This window comes from Chiloscyllium punctatum, chromosome 41, assembly GCF_047496795.1.
Source record: "Chiloscyllium punctatum isolate Juve2018m chromosome 41, sChiPun1.3, whole genome shotgun sequence".
Classification (NCBI taxonomy): Eukaryota; Metazoa; Chordata; class Chondrichthyes; order Orectolobiformes; family Hemiscylliidae; genus Chiloscyllium; species Chiloscyllium punctatum.
In genome coordinates, this window is record NC_092779.1 from 48,804,457 (window position 1) to 48,822,548 (window position 18,092).

Below are 18,092 nucleotides of genomic sequence, written 5' to 3' on the forward strand. Positions count from 1 at the left end.
GCATGGGGGCATGGAGGTAGGACGAAGTTTCAAGTGTGCATGTCGCCTTGTATATGTGTGGATGTTTAATTTAGTCAAGATTGGAGTCTGACTTGCCAGTAGTTCCTGAACGAAAAGCAGAATTGCAGCCACATCAAGTACGAAATAAAGTCAGCAAAGCAGAAGAATTAAAACATGGGAATACAAGGAGAAATTTCCATGCAAATTTCAAATGGCTAGCTTGGGAGGCTGGTCACAATACAGTCTGTAGATTGTTTTAAGTAGCAGTGCTTGGAAGCTCTTGGGTTTTTTCATCATTCTTCTTCCAGTAGAGAGTCTTCAATGGAAAGTCATCCAAACATCGGGCTTGTCTGGTATCATCTTATTCTTGTCTCACATTGAAGATCCCAATGGCACAAAGAAAAAATGAAATTTATAGAAAGTCAAATCATGGCTGGCTATTAAGTGGGGTGTTTATTTCCATAAATTTCAGTATGCTCTGATGCATCAGGTGAATGTAGGTACAGAGTTTCATATATAACCTCCCTCCCCAACCCGCATCTAGTAACAGTTTGAGCTTCAGAAGCTAGGCTGAACTTTTCCAAGCTTTGCTAACTTCGATCCTTCCTACTATGGGCAAGGGAAAAGCAACATTCATCCTGTGCATGGATGGAAATGTGATTCCATAATATGCATAAGGTTCCAAACCAGTAATATACATTAGTACATCAGTTCTAAGTCCCAGTAATAAAAGATAATAATTCTTAGTTTCAATAAGACGAGAAGACAGAGGAGTAGAAGCAGACCATTCAGCTATCGAGTGTGCTCTACCAAACAAAAACAGAAGTTGCTAGAAAAGTTCAGCAGGTCTGGCAGCATCTGTGAAGAGAAATCAAAGTTAACGTTTTGGATCCAGTGACCCTTCCTCAGAACTTTCAGTGAGATCATGGCTGATCTGATCATTCTCAGCTCCATTTTTCTGCCTTTTCCTCATAACTCTTTATTCCCTTACTGATTAAAAATCTATATAGCTCAGCTTTGGATACATTTAACGACCCAACCTCTGCAGCCTTCTCTTTAAAGGATTCTAGACAGGGACTACCTTCGAAGGGAAGATATTCCTTCTCTGTCTTAAAAAAAACCTTTATTTTGAGGTTATGCCCTTGATAATCTCAGTGAGATTTTGAACAATCCCCTCCAAATTTGAATTCATGCAGAAAGTTAGAAATTGTAATTTTGATTCAAAATTTAAATAGTTTGTATAAATTGTGAACAGCAGTGCCAAACTGCAAAATAATTTCCTAGACAATGTTAGCTGAAATTGGTGGTCTTATTATTTTGTTATTCCCAAAAATTCAGAATATTTTCGCTTCTCATGACAAAAAAATGGAACAACTTACTCAAAATTCAAAATAACAGCTCAGAAGATGATTCATATTATGATCAATTGACTACATTGGTTGTACTTAATCCACTGATTCAAATGATAACATTAATAGTTCACTTTCAATTAGACCTCACTGTACAGCTTTCCCACCAAACGTTCATCCAGTTCACAAATTATCCAAGGTTCTTTCTGTGGTTTTGGGCCAATGACAGTTTCATCATGGAACATCAAAAAAAGATTTCTGATTAGAATAGCTTCTCAGAGCCAGATCCCAGAATGACCAAAGGATACTTTCTACCAAAGGAAGTTTTGTTTTTAGTTTTCCAGAAGTATCTGCTATCCTTTTCTGTTTTCAATAGAATCTCAATAAAAAGGCAAGACCCATGGAGTCAATAACTACATATAATTATAACAATTACTATGTGATCCGTTTAAGCAGCCTCTTCTAGGCCTCTGAGCATAGTGATGGGCCAACTCTTGTATTTTTCCTCTTTGCTCTTCTTACTTATTTATTTTGTTTTAATTTACCCTTTTGCCTCTTCTGACCACTGCCATCCTTCCATTGGGAGGGAATGCCATTTTTATGGACAAATTGTTTTGCTGTTGAGAATGGAGATGTTTCAGCAGCTCCACTCGTACCACCATCACCCTTTTTCATTTGGCAGTTGTCTGGTGTAGAAAGCTTATAATCTCATTATGTGGACACCCAGGATACCATGATCTGGTAGAAAAAACTCCATCCCTTACAAATGCCACAATGGTGCATACATAAGCACCAATATATCCAGGTTATCTTGCCAACTTTTTATCCCTTGTTGATTTTTCTCTGCCAAATTTCTCCTGTCCCTTATGGAAGTGTCAGTATTGTATTTGAGAATAATTACTCAAGAATCAAGGACTTGCTGAAGAAATTTAACAACTTTTTCCCTTAATAAAGTTAACACCTAACATAATTATTTGTTAAAATATATTCTAATGACATAAGTTTGAATGTTAGTCTCTTTATCTGGATGGTTTCAATAATTTGTGTGGAAACTTGAAAGTAACTGCTGCAATCTCATAGTAAATAGCATTGCACAAATTAATCTCAGCATTGATGTTAATTAACTCTTTATTCAACCGCAGTGACAAGAGACATGTGGAATGGGTCAAATCATTTCTCAGTATCTGGACAGAGCTCCAGGCCTACATCAAAGAGTACCACACTACTGGACTCTTGTGGAATAAGGTTGTAAGTATCTTCTGTGAGCTTCACATAGCTTTAACCATAGCATAAATTACAACAATTAATTAATACCTTTCTCCATGTGACACATAACTAATTTGATGTTTCTGCTAACTTGGAACATTTTTAACATGGCTATTTATTATTAAACAGCAACCTAAGTCCCTTTCAAATCTTCATTTTCTCAATGGCTTTTCATGGCAAAGAATTCCATGTCTTACATTCTCTGCGTATATTTTGAAATTGGAATACAGAAGAAAAAAGGACGAGCTTTTGTAGCCTAGGCACTTTAGACCACCACAGAACATCCGAAAGTGCTTCATGGTCTGGTGAAGTATTTTTGACTTGCAATCATGGCAATAATTTTTGCACACAGCATGATCCTACATACCGTAATTTGATAATTACCAGATGTTATGTTTTAGTAATGGTTGTGAGATAAACATATGACTAGGACATCAGAGGATTTCCCTGCTCCTCTTTGTAATAGTCCTATAGAATCTGTGTTATGCACCTAAGAGTGCCTTGCTTTCAGAATTCATCCAAACAACTTAACTTTCAAGAGTGGAGAATGGGTGCTGCACCAGAATTCCAGCCAAGAGTTTTGTGCTTAGCTTTCTAGAATGGGAATTCAAATCTCAACCCTTTGACTCTGAGGTGAGATGACTCATTTGAAGTGATGATTTGGAGATGCTGATGATGCCACCTGATGAAGGAGCGTCGCTCCGAAAGCTAGTGCTTCCAGTTAAACCTGTTGGACTATAACCTGGTGCTGTGTGATTTTTTTTAACATTTGAAGTGATGTTACCTTTGTAGATCAGACAAAGAATTGGTATATTCCAATATTCAACTTTCTATCAACACTCAAAGTCTAATGAATCAGTCAACAGTTCGCTCTTTGAAACGTGACTTAATTTAATTAACAGGTTATGATCTGGAGAATCAAAGGCATACAAGAGGATTTTGATCTTAACTTAAATGGCAGATCAATGTAGATCTATACTGGATGGAAATAGAACCAGGCAGTCATTTAACTCCTGTTCATACCGTGGAAATCATTTTTAAAACATGGAGTGTGCTCCCTTATAATGTGTAAGAATGAAACATAAGCATCATTGCAAGAAAAAAGTTTTGAATATAAATTTATTTTTCACCATAATGAAGTCACTGAAGTACTATGCATTAGTAGACAAAATCTAAATATTTCACTTCTTCTGGCTCCTCCTTCCAAAGAAAAAGAGCTGCCATTTTAATTTGCCAGCAGTTGATAGCATAGGATGAAATGCAATATAATATCATTATGTGCAGTAATTGGATGCTAAAGGAAGCTAAAGAGGCACTGTTGATAGACTGCATCATAGACTAATGTTTTGTAGTTTAGCATAGGGGAAAAACAAATTGACTTTATTTAGCACCTTTCACAACCTCAGGATGTCTCAAATTGTCTTATAGTACATTAAATACTTCTGAAGTTGTAAAAAACAGGAAATGTGGCAGCCAATTTATGTACAGCAAAGTCAAGGGTCAAATATTAGCCTGGACATTAGATAGAACTTTCAAGTTGTTCTTTTGCTGTTCTGAGATGGTGCCATACGATATCTTATATGTACCAGAGAAGGTTTAATATTTCATCCATAAATACAGCATCTTTGACAGTGCAGCACATCCTTAATATTGTCGTGGAATTTCAACTTGAATTATTTGCTTGTGTTTCAGTGGTGAGATTTGGTCCTACAACTTTTGTGTTTGTGTTGCTTGCTGCTCTCACCTTAAAAATGTGCTTCCTAGTCTTGAAATTCCCCATCCCAGGGAAAAGGCAGCTACAATTAACTCTATTTGTACCTCGCATTATTTTATACACTTGTATATGGTCGCCTCTCAACCTCCTATGTTCCAGTGAAAGAAGTCCCAACTTATCTAACCTTTCTTTATAACTCCTACCTTCCATATCTGGCAACATCCTGGTCAATCTCTTCTGAACCCTCTCCAGCTTAATAATATCCTTCCCATAACTGAGCCACCAGAACTGGACATCACATTCCAGAAAAGGTCTTACCAGTGTCCTCTGGTAACTTTAACATGACTTCCTAACTCCTATTCTCAAATGACTGAGCAATGAAGGCAAGTATGTCAAACTCCCTTTTAATCAGCCTGTCTATATGTGATGCAAGCTTCAAAGAATTATGTATCTGTACCTCTGGGTCCCTCTGTTCTACAACACTAGCCAAAACTCATTAATTGTATAACCACTACCCATGTTTGTTGTACCAAAATGCTTTTTTACAGTTGCAGAAACTTATTTGATCATTGATCACAATACTGTTTACAAAAGGAAAATTGAAGCTGGGGATTTGAATTTCCAAACCCCTCAATTTCAAATCTTTGTGTGCCACAGTGCTGGTTTCTTAGTCTAGTTCTAGGCCTATTAATTAGACAGAGCACTGTACAGTTTGTGGCTAGTTGACTTAATCACTATCAGAAATGCTATTCTGCTAGTCTGTACCGAGGAAGAATTATGGAAATTACCCATGATTCTGGCTGAAGAGGAAAGTGGAGGATCAGGGAAAAGGAAGAGTTAAGTCAATCAGTTGATACTACGTATAGTAGAGTCCTTTGAGAATTGGAGTTCTCGACTTGCTGAGTGTTATAACAGAGCACTTCATCTTCTAATTAAGCCTTTACAGCTTTCTGAACTCAATATTGAGTTCAAAAATTTCAGACTGTGAATTCTGCCCTTTTACTTTGGCTCTTTTTGTTACCTTGTCTGAATCTTTCCTTGTGTATTTTTGCTTTTGGACAGAGCTGTTGTTCGGTCGGTCACACTCATTCTGGACAAGTGATTTGCTACATTACTATGACCATTATCACATCCTTTGCGCTTTGTTCTAAGATCTGCCTTTGTCATGTCATCTCTCTTCCCACACCTCCCCTACAACCAAACCTTTTCTTATCTTCTTCCCCCTCTCTGCCACTCTCCCCATTCAATAGAATAAAACATTTTACATTTCAACTTTCCTTTGCTTTTGAAGAAGAATTATGTTCAACTCAAAATTACCACTATTTCTCTCTCCATACATGCCGCCAGATCTGCTGAGTCTTTCCAGCACTTTGTTTTTATTTCTGATTTCCAGTATTCGCAATATTTTGTTTTTACTTACTTTTGAGAATTTATTGGGCTTGTTCAGAATTAACTATTATACTGTTTGCACTACCCTTGCTCAACTCATTCTCTGTCAGGATCCACTTAGCAGAAAGATTTTTCTTAAATTTATGTGGAATAAAAAATAAGAGTATGTGGCTAGTCTCTCACTCTTTACCAAAGTACTTATTTGTGTGATTTTCAAAATTGGGCTGGAAAAGAGATGGGGTGTTTACACCCATGAAGCTAAGCGTTTTAAGTTCCAGTTTGATATGCCACATCCTTGCTAAATCTCAACCTTAACAGCATGAGTTCTCCCTGATCATTTTCAAAATGGAGACCTGTTTACTGGGAACATGATCCATGACTGAGAAATGCTGTGAAATTGTACTTATGCTGTGAGTAAAAAATATCAGCGTGTTAGTAGCAAGCTGAGCCATTTACCTTTGTTTGTATTGGAAAAGCACTGTGAGCAAGCATTAAAATGTAAACACATATCGATTCTCGTGCTTGATTTCAGAAGGTTACATTTTGTTGCTGTGGTACATTATGACTTTTCTTCCACTAGCATTCGGTGTTCGCAGCATTTCGAAACAGCAGGGCAATATGATCATCAACCATGGATCTAATGAGTTCCACTCAAGACTGGAGCCAGGTTGGCACTTCAGTGTGATGCAGAGAGGATGCTACATGCACATAGGCACTGTCCTTCAAAAGAGATGTTAATTTAACAGTCCTGTCAGTGTTGTAGAGCTCTTGTGATAAAGTGTTAGTGTCTCTACTTGTGGACCACAAGGTCTGGGTTTAAGTCCCACTGGCACCACAGGTGTGTCATGACACGTCTGTTACCGTGATTAAAAATATCTAAAAGATCCTGTGACATTATTTTCAAGAATGGCACACGAATTTTCCCTTGTATCTTGGCCAATAATTATTTCACAATCAAGATAACAAAATCCTTATCTGGTCATAGACCCATACAGAATGGAAACAGACCCTTTGGTCCAACTCATCCGCACTGACTAGGGATTCCGATGTGTCCCATTTGCCTGTATATGGCCCATATCCCTCTAAACCCTTCCTATTCAAATTCCCATCTACATGCCTTTTAAGTGTTGCTTCCTCTGGCAGCTCATTCTATACACACACCACAGTCTGTGTGAAAGGTTACTCAGGTTCTTTTAAATCTTTCCCCCTCACCTTAAATCTATGCCCTCTAGTTTTGAACACTTCCACCCTACGTAAAAGACTCTCCCTATCTATGCCCCTCATGACCTTATCAACCTCTCTAAGTCACCCCTCGACATTCGACACTCCAGGGAAAAATAACCCCAGCCGATTCAGCCTCTCCCTGGAAGTTAAATCTTTTGGTCATGGCAATATCCTGGTAAATCTTTTCTGCACCTTCTGAGGTTTAACAGATTATAGATGGATGACCAGAATTGTACATAGTATTTTAAACATGGCCTCACCAAGTCCTGTACAGCAGCAACATGACGTTCCAACTCCTATACTCAACATTCTAATCAATGAAGGCAAGCTTGCCAAACGCTGCCTTCACCACTCTGTCTATCTGCGACTCCACTTCCAAGGAACAATGCTCCTGCACTCCAGCTCTCATTTTGTGTATCAATATTCCCTAGGGCACTACCATTATTGTGTAAGTCCTGCCCTGGTTTGACTTACCAAAATGCAACACCTCACATTTATCTAAATTAAACTCCATCTGCCACTCGGCCCATCTGATCAAGATTCCGTTTTACTCTTAAGATAATTGGCTTCACTATCCACTACACCACCTATTTTGGTGTCATCTGCAAACTTACTAACCATGCTTCCAATGATCCAAATCATTGATATAAAATGATGGAAACCAGTGGACCCAGCACCAATCCTTGCTCATTGTGGTCACCACCACTTCCGCCCCCACCAGCGCCACTCACCTGCATTCTGCTGACATGCCCCCCACAGACCCCACTGTCACTACCCCCACCCCCCAGAACCCCGGGGGGAACACTACCCCTGCTCACGACTCCACCCCCTTTCCCCCCACCATCACACCTACTCCAGTTACAGGTTCTGCCCCCACTCCCAGCTCTACACCTACACCAGATCCCAGCTCCCAGCCCTGCCGAGTTTTCACCATCCCCCCCAGACCTCCCCCCTCACTGAGGACGAACAATCAGCCCTCAGCAAAGGACTCACCTTCATCCCCCTCCGTCCACGCATCAATGAATTTAATACATGCCGTGACGTCGAACAATTCTTCCGTCGCCTCCGCCTCCAAGCTTACTTTCACAATCAGGACTCCCGCCCACCCTCAGAGGACCCCTTCGCCCACCTCCAACACACTGCATCCACCTGGACACCCCGCGCTGGCCTATTACCTGCCCTCGACCTCTTCATTTCCAACTGTCGCCGGGACATTAACCGCCTCAACCTGTCTACCCCCCTCCCCCACTCCAATCCCTCTGCTCCAATCCCAACCTCACCATCAAGCCAGTGGATAAAGGGGGCGCAGTGGTAGTCTGGCACACTGACCTCTACACCACTGAAGCCAAACGTCAACTCGAGGACACCTCTTCCTACTGCCCCCTCGACCATGACGCCACCCCCCACCACCAAACCATTATCTCCCAGACCATACAGAACCTCATCACCCCAGGAGATCTCCCACCCACAGCTTCCAACCTCATAGTCCGGGAACCCCGCACTGCCCGGTTCTACCTCCTTTCCAAGATCCACAAACCTGACCACCCTGGCCAACCCATTGTCTCAGCATGCTCCTGCCCCACTGAACTCATCTCTACCTACCTCGACACTGTCCTATCCCCCCTAGTCCAGGAACTCCCCACATATGTTCGAGACACCACCCATGCCCTCCACCTCCTCCAAGACTTCCGTTTCCCTGGCCCCCAACTCCTCATCTTCACCATGGATATCCAATCCCTCTACACCTCCATCTGCCATGACCAGGGCCTCCAAGCCCTCCGTTTTTTCCTCTCCAGACGTCCCCAACAGTACCCTTCCACCGACACTCTCATTCGTTTGACCAAACTGGTCCTCACCCTTAACAATTTCTCCTTTGAAGCCTCCCACTTCCTCCAGACCAAAGGGGTAGCCATGGGCACACGTATGGGCCCCAGCTATGCCTGTCTCTTTGTTGGTTACGTAGAGCAGTTGATCTTCCGTAATTACACCGGCACCACTCCCCACCTCTTCCTCCGCTACATTGATGACTGCATTGGTGCCACCTCGTGCTCCCGTGAGGAGGTTGAGCAATTCATCAACTTCACTAACACATGCCACCTTAACTTTAATTTTACCTGGACCATCTCTGACACCTCCCTCCCCTTCCTGGACCTCTCCATCTCCATTAATGACGACCGACTTGACACTGACATTTTTTACAAACCCACCGACTCCCACAACTACCTGGATTACACCTCTTCCCACCTTACCTCTTGCAAAAATGCCATCCTGTATTCCCAATTCCTCCGCCTCTGCCGGATCTGCTCCCAGGAGGACCAGTTCCACCACAGAACACACCAGATGGCCTCCTTCTTTAGAGACCGCAATTTCCCTTCCCACGTGGTTAAAGATGCCCTCCAATGCATCTCGTCAACATCCCGCACCTCCGCCCTCAGACCCCACCCCTCCAACTGTAACAAGGACAGAACGCCCCTGGTGCTCACCTTCCACCCTACCAACCTTCGCATAAACCAAATCATCCGCTGACATTTCTGCCACCTCCAAACAGACCCCACCACCAGGGATATATTTCCCTCCCCACCCCTTTCCGCCTTCCGCAAAGACCATTCCCTCCGTGACTACCTGGTCAGGTCCACGCCCCCCTATAACCCACCCTCCAATCCTGGCACTTTCCCCTGCCACCGCAGGAACTGTAAAACCTGTGCCCACACCTCCTCCCTCACCTCTATCCAAGGCCCTAAAGGAGCCTTCCACATCCATCAAAGTTTCACCTGCACATCCACCAATATCATTTATTGTATCCGTTGCTCCCGATGTGGTCTCCTCTACATTGGGGAGACTGGGCGCCTCCTAGCAGAGCGCTTTAGGGAACATCTCCGAGACACCCGCACCAATCAACCAAACCGCCCCGTGGCCCAACATTTCAACTCCCCCTCCCACTCTGCCGAGGACATGGAGGTCCTGGGCCTCCTTCACCGCCGCTCCCTCACCACCAGACGCCTGGAGGAAGAACGCCTCATCTTCCGCCTCAGAACACTTCAACCCCAAGGCATCAGTGTGGACTTCAACAGTTTCCTCATTTCCCCTTCTCTCACCTCACCCTAGTTCTGAACTTCCAGCTCAGCACTGTCCCCATGACTTGTCCGGACTTGTCCGACCTGCCTATCTCCTTTTCCACCTATCCACTCCACCCTCTCCTCCCTGACCTTTCACCTTCATCCCCTCCCCCACGCACCCATTGTACTCTATGCTACTTTCTCCCCACCCCCACCCTCCTCTAGCTTATCTCTCCATGCTTCAGGCTCACTGCCTTTATTCCTGATGAAGGGCATTTGCCCGAAACGTCGATTTCGAGGCTACTTGGATGCTGCCTGAACTGCTGTGCTCTTCCAGCACCACTAATCCAGAATCTGGTTTCCAGCATCTGCAGTCATTGTTTTTACCTCATTGTTCACATTGCTGTACGTCGGATGCATTCAAGGGGTTGGTGTAGCTCAGTTGACTAGACATTTAGTTTATAATTCCAAGTGATGCCAACAGTTTGGGTTCAGTTCCCACAATAGCTGAAATTACTATGAGGGATTCACCTTTTCAACTCTCCTCTTGCCTGAGTTGTGGTGACCCTCATTAAACCACCACCAGTCATCTCTCTCAAATGAGAGACCAGCAATCTGGTTAGACTATAGCGACTTTACATTTACCGTGTTTCCAACAACAGTGACTGCACAACAAAAGTATTTCATTGGTTTTAAAGCTTTGTAGGACATTCTGAATTTATGGAAGACACAGTATAAATGAACCTTACTTTTGATTTTGCCTCTTAAATAACCATGTGAGTCAGCCCAGTCTGATACTATAGGAATGTTGGTTATGTATTTTGTTTTGAAGGGAAGAGGGAGGTGTTGAGGAGGAAGTAGGTATATTCCCATTCTATCAGAGATATTGTATTTTGGATGAGATAAAAACATAGTAATATCATCAAAATGGGCAGCAGAGTCGGACTTCGGAGCCAAGGCTTGTTCGCTCTGATTGCTTTTCTTTCCTATTTTTTCTTTCTTTTTACTTTACTATCTCTTGTCCTGAGTTCAGGCAGCAGCATGAGCTGAAGTGGACCCAGCGCAGACCTCATGGAGGTGGCAAGTGAGCCCAGAACAGACTCGAGTGAGCCCTTATTTTCCGAGGGTGACACTCAACCTGGTATCAGAATCTGTTTCTGCTACATCAGTGGAGGTAACGTTGGCAAGGTAGGCCCAGCGGTGAAAGTTGGTGCCTGAGGATTGGTGACTTTGTTGGTTAAGTCCAGCACTGGTGGTGAGGCAGTGGGGGAGGAGAATTGGCCCAGAGGTGAAAGATGGCACCTGAAGCATAGTGACTTCAGTGTTGGTTGGATCTGGTGTAGATGGCAGCGAGGCAGTTGAGGAGGGATGGTAGCATAGACATCATTGATGGTGAGTTGGCTCAGGACTGATGGACTGTCTTTAAGCTATATCTTTTTTTTTCTTATTAAAACAATTAAAAATGACGCCGGATCATGGTGACAATGATAAGAGCTTTTTACTGTATTTTACTTTTTTTTCAATGTAAAATACACATGACAATAAAATTATTCGTTCAAAAATCATAAGGCAGTCTACTGACTCAGATGGACATGATGCAAAAGAACTTCATCGATTGTAAAGTGTTTTGGAATGTTATGAGGTTCTGAAAGTTGCTTTTTACGTTCTTTTCACAACTTCATTTCAAGCAAAATACAACCTATCACCCTTAATTTGTACACAAAATGGGGGAGAAAGGATTTGTTTCGGTAACCTCCAGGTTTCTTTGTCTGTCACTCCATCAGCTGCCATACCCAGGAGTGCAAAGAATAGGATTGGGGTAAATGGAGAAAGAAAAAGAAAAATATATGTTGATAATTACTTTGTATAACCTCTTCTTAACAGCCAGCCTATTTTCAAACACTAATGTTTTGTCTAGTCTTATTAGGCACTTAGTTTGTAAAATTGGTTAATTGTTTTAACTCATTCTTTCAGCTGCTTGAATTTCATTTTCTTTTTGAAATGGAGAGATTGTAAATGTATATCATAATAACCTGTAAACAGCTGTATCAGCATTTGATTTTGCTGTTCTTTCAACATACGAGAAGCACCCTGAGTTTTTTAATGATCTAGTTGCACTTTGCTTTGTTTAATTATGATCTTTAAAGCTAATTAGAAATAAAATCATCAGTTTTAGTTTTAATATTGTACTAACCCAGTACGCTAAGGAATCCACAGCTTGGGAAAAGGGAAGGGATAAACTGTACTATTAATAGAAGATTGGATAATATCCACAATACCAACTTCAGATAAATGTAGTGAATTGTAAGCTTTTGTGAAATTTTTAAACTTAATCATTTGTAGCTATGCCATCTCAGCACATCACAAACTTTGTTTGTATTTTTGTCATTTCCCAAGATAGTTGTGTATTTTGGGAAAACTCTTTTTACTCCCTCAAATTAGAACTGGCAATCCAGTGATGGACAGTTTACATGATGCACATTCCCTTTCTTTTTGGATGAATGGGTTGCATTACATTGATGTTATTATGCTGATTGGATTCAAGGTGACCAAAATCAGCATACTCTGATTCTTTGTGAATCCATCGTCCAAACCATTCCTGCAACCTGACTGCAGAATTATCTACAGCTCTACTTACAGATGAGGTCTGTCACTACCCCTGTGATCTGGACACCAGGAGTCTGAGGCAAGTGTTCAGTAAATGCAGGTGACAAGCCTGCAATCTTATGTGAATGGGTATAGATTATATCCTATTTAAAACTCTTCTATACTGAGAAATAACCAGCCTTTTTGAACGCAGTACAAGGATAGTTTTAATTTTAGATGACAATGTAAAACAGTTAATATCTAGTTAGCTACCTGCTATGCATTTCCCTCCCATCAGTTTCAGCCAAATTAACTGTGATGTCAAATCCAATGAATGAATTTTAAAAAAATAACTTGAGTGATAACATTCACCTGAATAACATCTCCCAGTTCCGAAACAGTCCCACAACTCACCTTTCTCCTTTAATTAGCCATCACTTTGTCCTCCTTCCTACATTGTAAGACCCACATGTAAGAATAATACACATTCCAATCCAAATTTAAAACTTAAATTGACATCATACATTAGATATGTGACAAATATACCTCTTCCACAAACCTTTGCATACCTGTGTGCTTCTACAAGATAGTTAGCCAGTGGCTGCAGTCTGGCTGGTGGAAAGTTGCTGCCCTTCACTTGAGAAGACTGCAAATGGCCTTGGAGGTGCACCTTAAACAACAGTGGATCTGCAAGGGCTGGATTTAAGGTTGCACCACTTCAACTTGAGTTCAACACTCTGAACGAGTTGGTCAACAACTGAAGGACCCTGGAAAAGTGGCAGGTGTCAGTGCATAAATGTTGTCACTATGAGTGAGGAAAATAGGTTCAAGTGTGGAGCCACTGCCACTTTCTTGGTGAGGGGTGGGCTATTTCAGCAATACTAGTAACTTATGGAATGCCATTGTGAACCCAGACATCTACAGCCTGACATGATGGCAGCAAGTTGACCTTGCATAACGACAGTCTGAGCTTTGCAACTTTTAGACAGTTCTTCTACAGCAACATAAACCAAGGTATGGACCATTAGACGTTGTATCATTATTAGTTCCACAAATGCTGGAGATGACCGGCCGTTCCACAATGGGAATAATGGATCCTCTGTGGGATAAGTATTCTTAAATCGATGTTCATAAATTGGGGACCACTGCTAATTTCAGGACCTGAACCAAACAGTTCAGTGCAGTGCAGAAGCAGTGCTGCAGTGTTGGTGCTTTCAGATGTTACATAAAGGTCCATCTGCTCATAAGTGAGTATAAAAGATCCCATGGTATTATTTTGAAGAAGAGTAAGTTATCCCTTCTGTTGTGGTCAATATTTATCTCTCAATCAATATCAGAAAAACAATTATCCCATCATTGTCACATAGCTTTTTGTGGAAGCTTACTGCACATTTTCTACATTAAATTAGTGACAGTATTTCAACGCATTCATTGTAAGGAACTTTCAGACATCCTGAGTCTTCCTTTCTTCACCTTTGAAATTACTCCCAGCTTCTATTCCAACTTCAACGAATTTGTAGTCAGGTAACTGCACACAGAATACTGCTGCATGTTCTAATTGTTTTAAAATAGCAGAGTGCCAAATTTGATAAACAGCCTAAAATGCTGTGAAAGGATACTAGTTATTTGTACAGTGATCATTGTACGAAATTTTTTAACCCCCACACCTGATTAATTTGTTTTTTTAATTTAACTTAGTGTCATTATATTTTCATGTGGGTATTGCACTAAGTGCAGTATTGCACTTTATTCTCCAAAATTGTAGAATTCCAAATAAATATTTGAAGGATTTAGTAACCCCTAGGACCTGAATTTATGGATTTTATCTAAAAAAAAAATTAACTACTTGTATATGAAAAAGCTAGTATTTGAAGGAAGGTTTTGTCCTTGCAAGTTCTTACTCAGTTGGCTCGCAAAAGATATCCTATAATTACAGAAAGAAGTATATGTTACAATTTCAGAACTTCTGGGAAAATCCTTTGCGTAATGGTACAATTTTATGTTTCTGTGTGCGCTTGTAATTGATTCTTGATAATTGATTATGTTGGACTGATTTGAACCACTCTGAATTGTTCTTGTCGTTTAGTCTATGAGACTAAAGATAGCTCTTTGTCTTGGCAGACAATGCAAACGGGTGTCAGAAAGGCTGTTCCCTGAGGGTAATGCACAGGGTTTTATCATTTGGAATTTCCCGAATTGCCTCTGTAAAACAAACAGTTGATGCAATTCATTGAAAATCCCATCAACAATAGAACTGGAAAAATAAGCATATCAATATAACTTACCTCAATTTCATTTGCAGATACAAAGTGTACAACAGTTTGTCAACAGAAAGTAATGAGAAATAACTGTCTTTGATTGGGATCCTCAAAACAACTGGTGTAATAAGAAAAAAGTGCAAAATTTGAAAATAGCAAATATGTTGTGTGTTGTCCAGCAGCTGATCTACTCACTTTTTAAATGTTTTGTTTTATTAGTTATGTCCTACCTAATCAAAATTGACAAGAAAAGCAATGAGTAGATAGTACAAAAGAGCCTTTAATTTTTTGGCACTTTACTTCCATGTTATCTTGAGTCAGGAAATAGTACTTTCATTCCTGAGTCAGAAGGTGGTAGGTTCATACCTGAGCGCAGCATTTGTGACATATTCTATATTACACTTCAGTGTGAAACTGAGAGAGCAATATACTGTTACAAATGTCATCATTTAGATCAGGTATAAAGCTTGTCTGTTCTGGTTGCATTTCTTCAAAAAATGGTATGAAAATCTCATGGTGGCCTGGCCAATATCTATCCCCAACACATGCCATGAAAACAGATCAACTTACCTTTCATCTCTTTGCTGTTTATAAGATCTGGTTATTAACAAAATTGGTTGTCAAATATTTCTTTCAGAAAATAGATCAGAAAATGTTCCAGACAAAGAGCTATGGGGCATCCAAAAACTTGAAAGTGCTACATCCCCACGGACCTATCACAATTACCCCCCTAGCTGCATCCACCTATAGCCTTCACCACCCCCCCCCCCCCCCACCAAGCTTCACCCCCACCCCATATTTATCTCTCATCTCCCTTCCCCCTCCACATTCCTGATGAAGGACTTGTGCACGAAACGTTGACTCTCCTCCTTCTTCTTGGATGCAGCCTGACCTGCTGGGCTTTTCCAGTGTGGCCCTTTTTGACAGTGAGTTTAACATTGCTGAGCAGGCTGTTTAATTTTAAACTAACCACCTCCTTTCTTTGAGATCTAGTACACAGAGGTGTAACAACTGATCTATTAATTTTACCATCTTTGAAACATCTTCAGTAGGACACCGCAAAATACCCATTCCTATGTTATAATACACCTTCATATGTAACATCTACAAAGTGATTTCTAGTGTAGAGAAAGCATAGTTACACTAAGGGGTTGTCGTTAAACATGAGAAGTAGTAACGTATAAATTCAAATCTTCATTAATTACCCTTTTATTTGTGCCCTCACCTTCCATTCTCTCATTTAAAAAAAACACTTTTTTTCAGTATTTCCTAGTATTGCATTTCCTGATTCTGGCATATTTTAGTGAACCTTCATCCTTGTTAATTGTCTACAGTTAATGTAGTGGTTATAGGCACTGGGGGACCTGACAATACACAACAGACGCTGATGAAATGTTTATGTTCTTAATAAATAATTCCTTCTGAGCAATTCTTTGTTCACTCTCCAAAGACCATTTATAGCCTCCAAAAAGCAGTCGGTTGCTGTTCAGCTGTTAACTTGCAAGGGTTGAATGTCACTGGTTGCTGTGCTCAATTGAAACAGGTGGTCTTATAATGCGACAGGGAGTGAGTACTTCATTTTGTTTTCAGTAAGGAAATGCCTTAACAAAAGGCCTATGATTAATGTTGTTCTACACCTGCTCAGTAAATCTGTTGAGTAAAGAGCCTAGTCCCTGCTTGTCCTAAAGAACCATATTTTCCAAAATGGTCAAGGAATCAATGTAAAACCTTCATGTACAAAGGCCATTTAGATCATTCCCAAAGGGCAATCATTAATAAGCTAGCATTTACTACTAGTTGTGTTGCATAGCTGATATTAAACCTGTCATTCCCTATTGGACATCACCTTATTAGAGATGGTAGTTCTCATCGACAGTCTACTTTCAGGAAATAACTACCGATGTTTAATCAGTTCAGTTGTTATCACGTTTTCCCATTATTTTTGTATGTTCTGAAATTATTTCTGTAAAATTTCAATACCAAGTGTTTAAGGTGTAATTGTACAAGGGTAATAGCACTTTTATCTCTACTTCAGAAGGTCATGAGTTCAAATACCACTACAGAGCTCTGAACGTGCTAGGCAAGTCAGTGCTCCATTGTAATGCTGAGGGCATGTTGCACTGTTGAAGATACTTGCACTTGCATCAGACATTAAATCTAAGTCCCACTTGCTCTCTTAAATCAAGATCCCATGACACACTTTCAAAGAATAGTAGCAAGTTCTTTCCAGTGTGGTGGCCATATATTTGAGGTAAAAACAATAACTGCAGATGCTGGAAAGCAAATACTGGATTAGTGGTGCTGGAAGAGCACAGCAGTTCAGGCAGCATCCAACGAGCAGCGAAATCGATGTTTCGGGCAAAAGCCCTTCATCAGGAATAAAGGCAGTGAGCCGGGAAAGTCTGCTGTGTATAACCTTTATCAGCATGTTTCCTATATTCCAACAATTGCTACACTTCAGAAGTACTTTATTGACATTCTTTGGTACGTTCTGAGATTGTTATAAGTGATATTATTTTATGTATTGTATATATACTTGATTTTTAAAATTTCCTATGGTCTTATTGTGTTTGTGCTGATGCACTCGGCCTCAAGTAGCCCTCATCAACCACTCCTCCCATATGTCCATATGGCCCTCTTTAATTCTGAGCCTGGACAGAGAATGACAATCGATAAGAACTATACAGTTGAGCTTAGAGATTCAGCCATGCTACGGAAATTAGGAGCTCCATATTGGAATATTAATCTGAATCACATTGCCCTTGCCCAGTTTGGGTTACAGAATGCAGTTGTAACTCACTTGGCTTGACATGATCAATTCACTTGGATCTGGTGGCTCTTATACTAATAGACGCGCATGCTCATTATGTCAGGAGAGGCGTTGGTGCAGAGTTCAGGGACATGGGAGAAACCCAGCCGTTCACCTTGCTCAGTCCACAGAATGGGAGAGGCAGATGACGCTTCCTTTCCAGATTGGGCACCATGAACAGACCTTGTGGGAATTGTTACATTCTGACTGTTGAGGGCACCCAATACTTTGGAATGGAATTTTGGATTTAACTAATATCCTGGAATGGAGTACTGGTTGTGCCAAGTATATATGAAGATGGGAAGCTGCAAGTATATGGAAGAGATCTTATAAATTTCAGTGCCACATCTCATGGGGTTGAAGTTTGGCTCTCCCAGCTCAAGTGCCTCAATGATCAATGCAATAGCTTCCAAATCGACCAGTTCTCTCTTTGTCTAGTCT

General features: G+C 40.9%; 1 protein-coding gene across 6 annotated transcripts in view; it reads left to right on the top strand.

Annotated features, from left to right (window-relative positions):
- cap2 (cyclase associated actin cytoskeleton regulatory protein 2) overlaps positions 1–18,092 on the top strand; it is a 242,572-nt gene that overhangs the window by 185,388 nt on the left and 39,092 nt on the right. For 4 of the 6 annotated variants that reach the window (XM_072560875.1, XM_072560878.1, XM_072560881.1 and 1 more), the window contains one exon: positions 2,492–2,597. The exons of 1 other annotated variant lie outside the window; for it this stretch is intronic. In XM_072560875.1, coding sequence (XP_072416976.1) covers positions 2,492–2,597 — 106 coding nt within the window. The remainder of the gene's footprint in view (positions 1–2,491; positions 2,598–18,092) is intronic. One more of the 6 variants, XM_072560876.1, reaches the window with a different exon arrangement.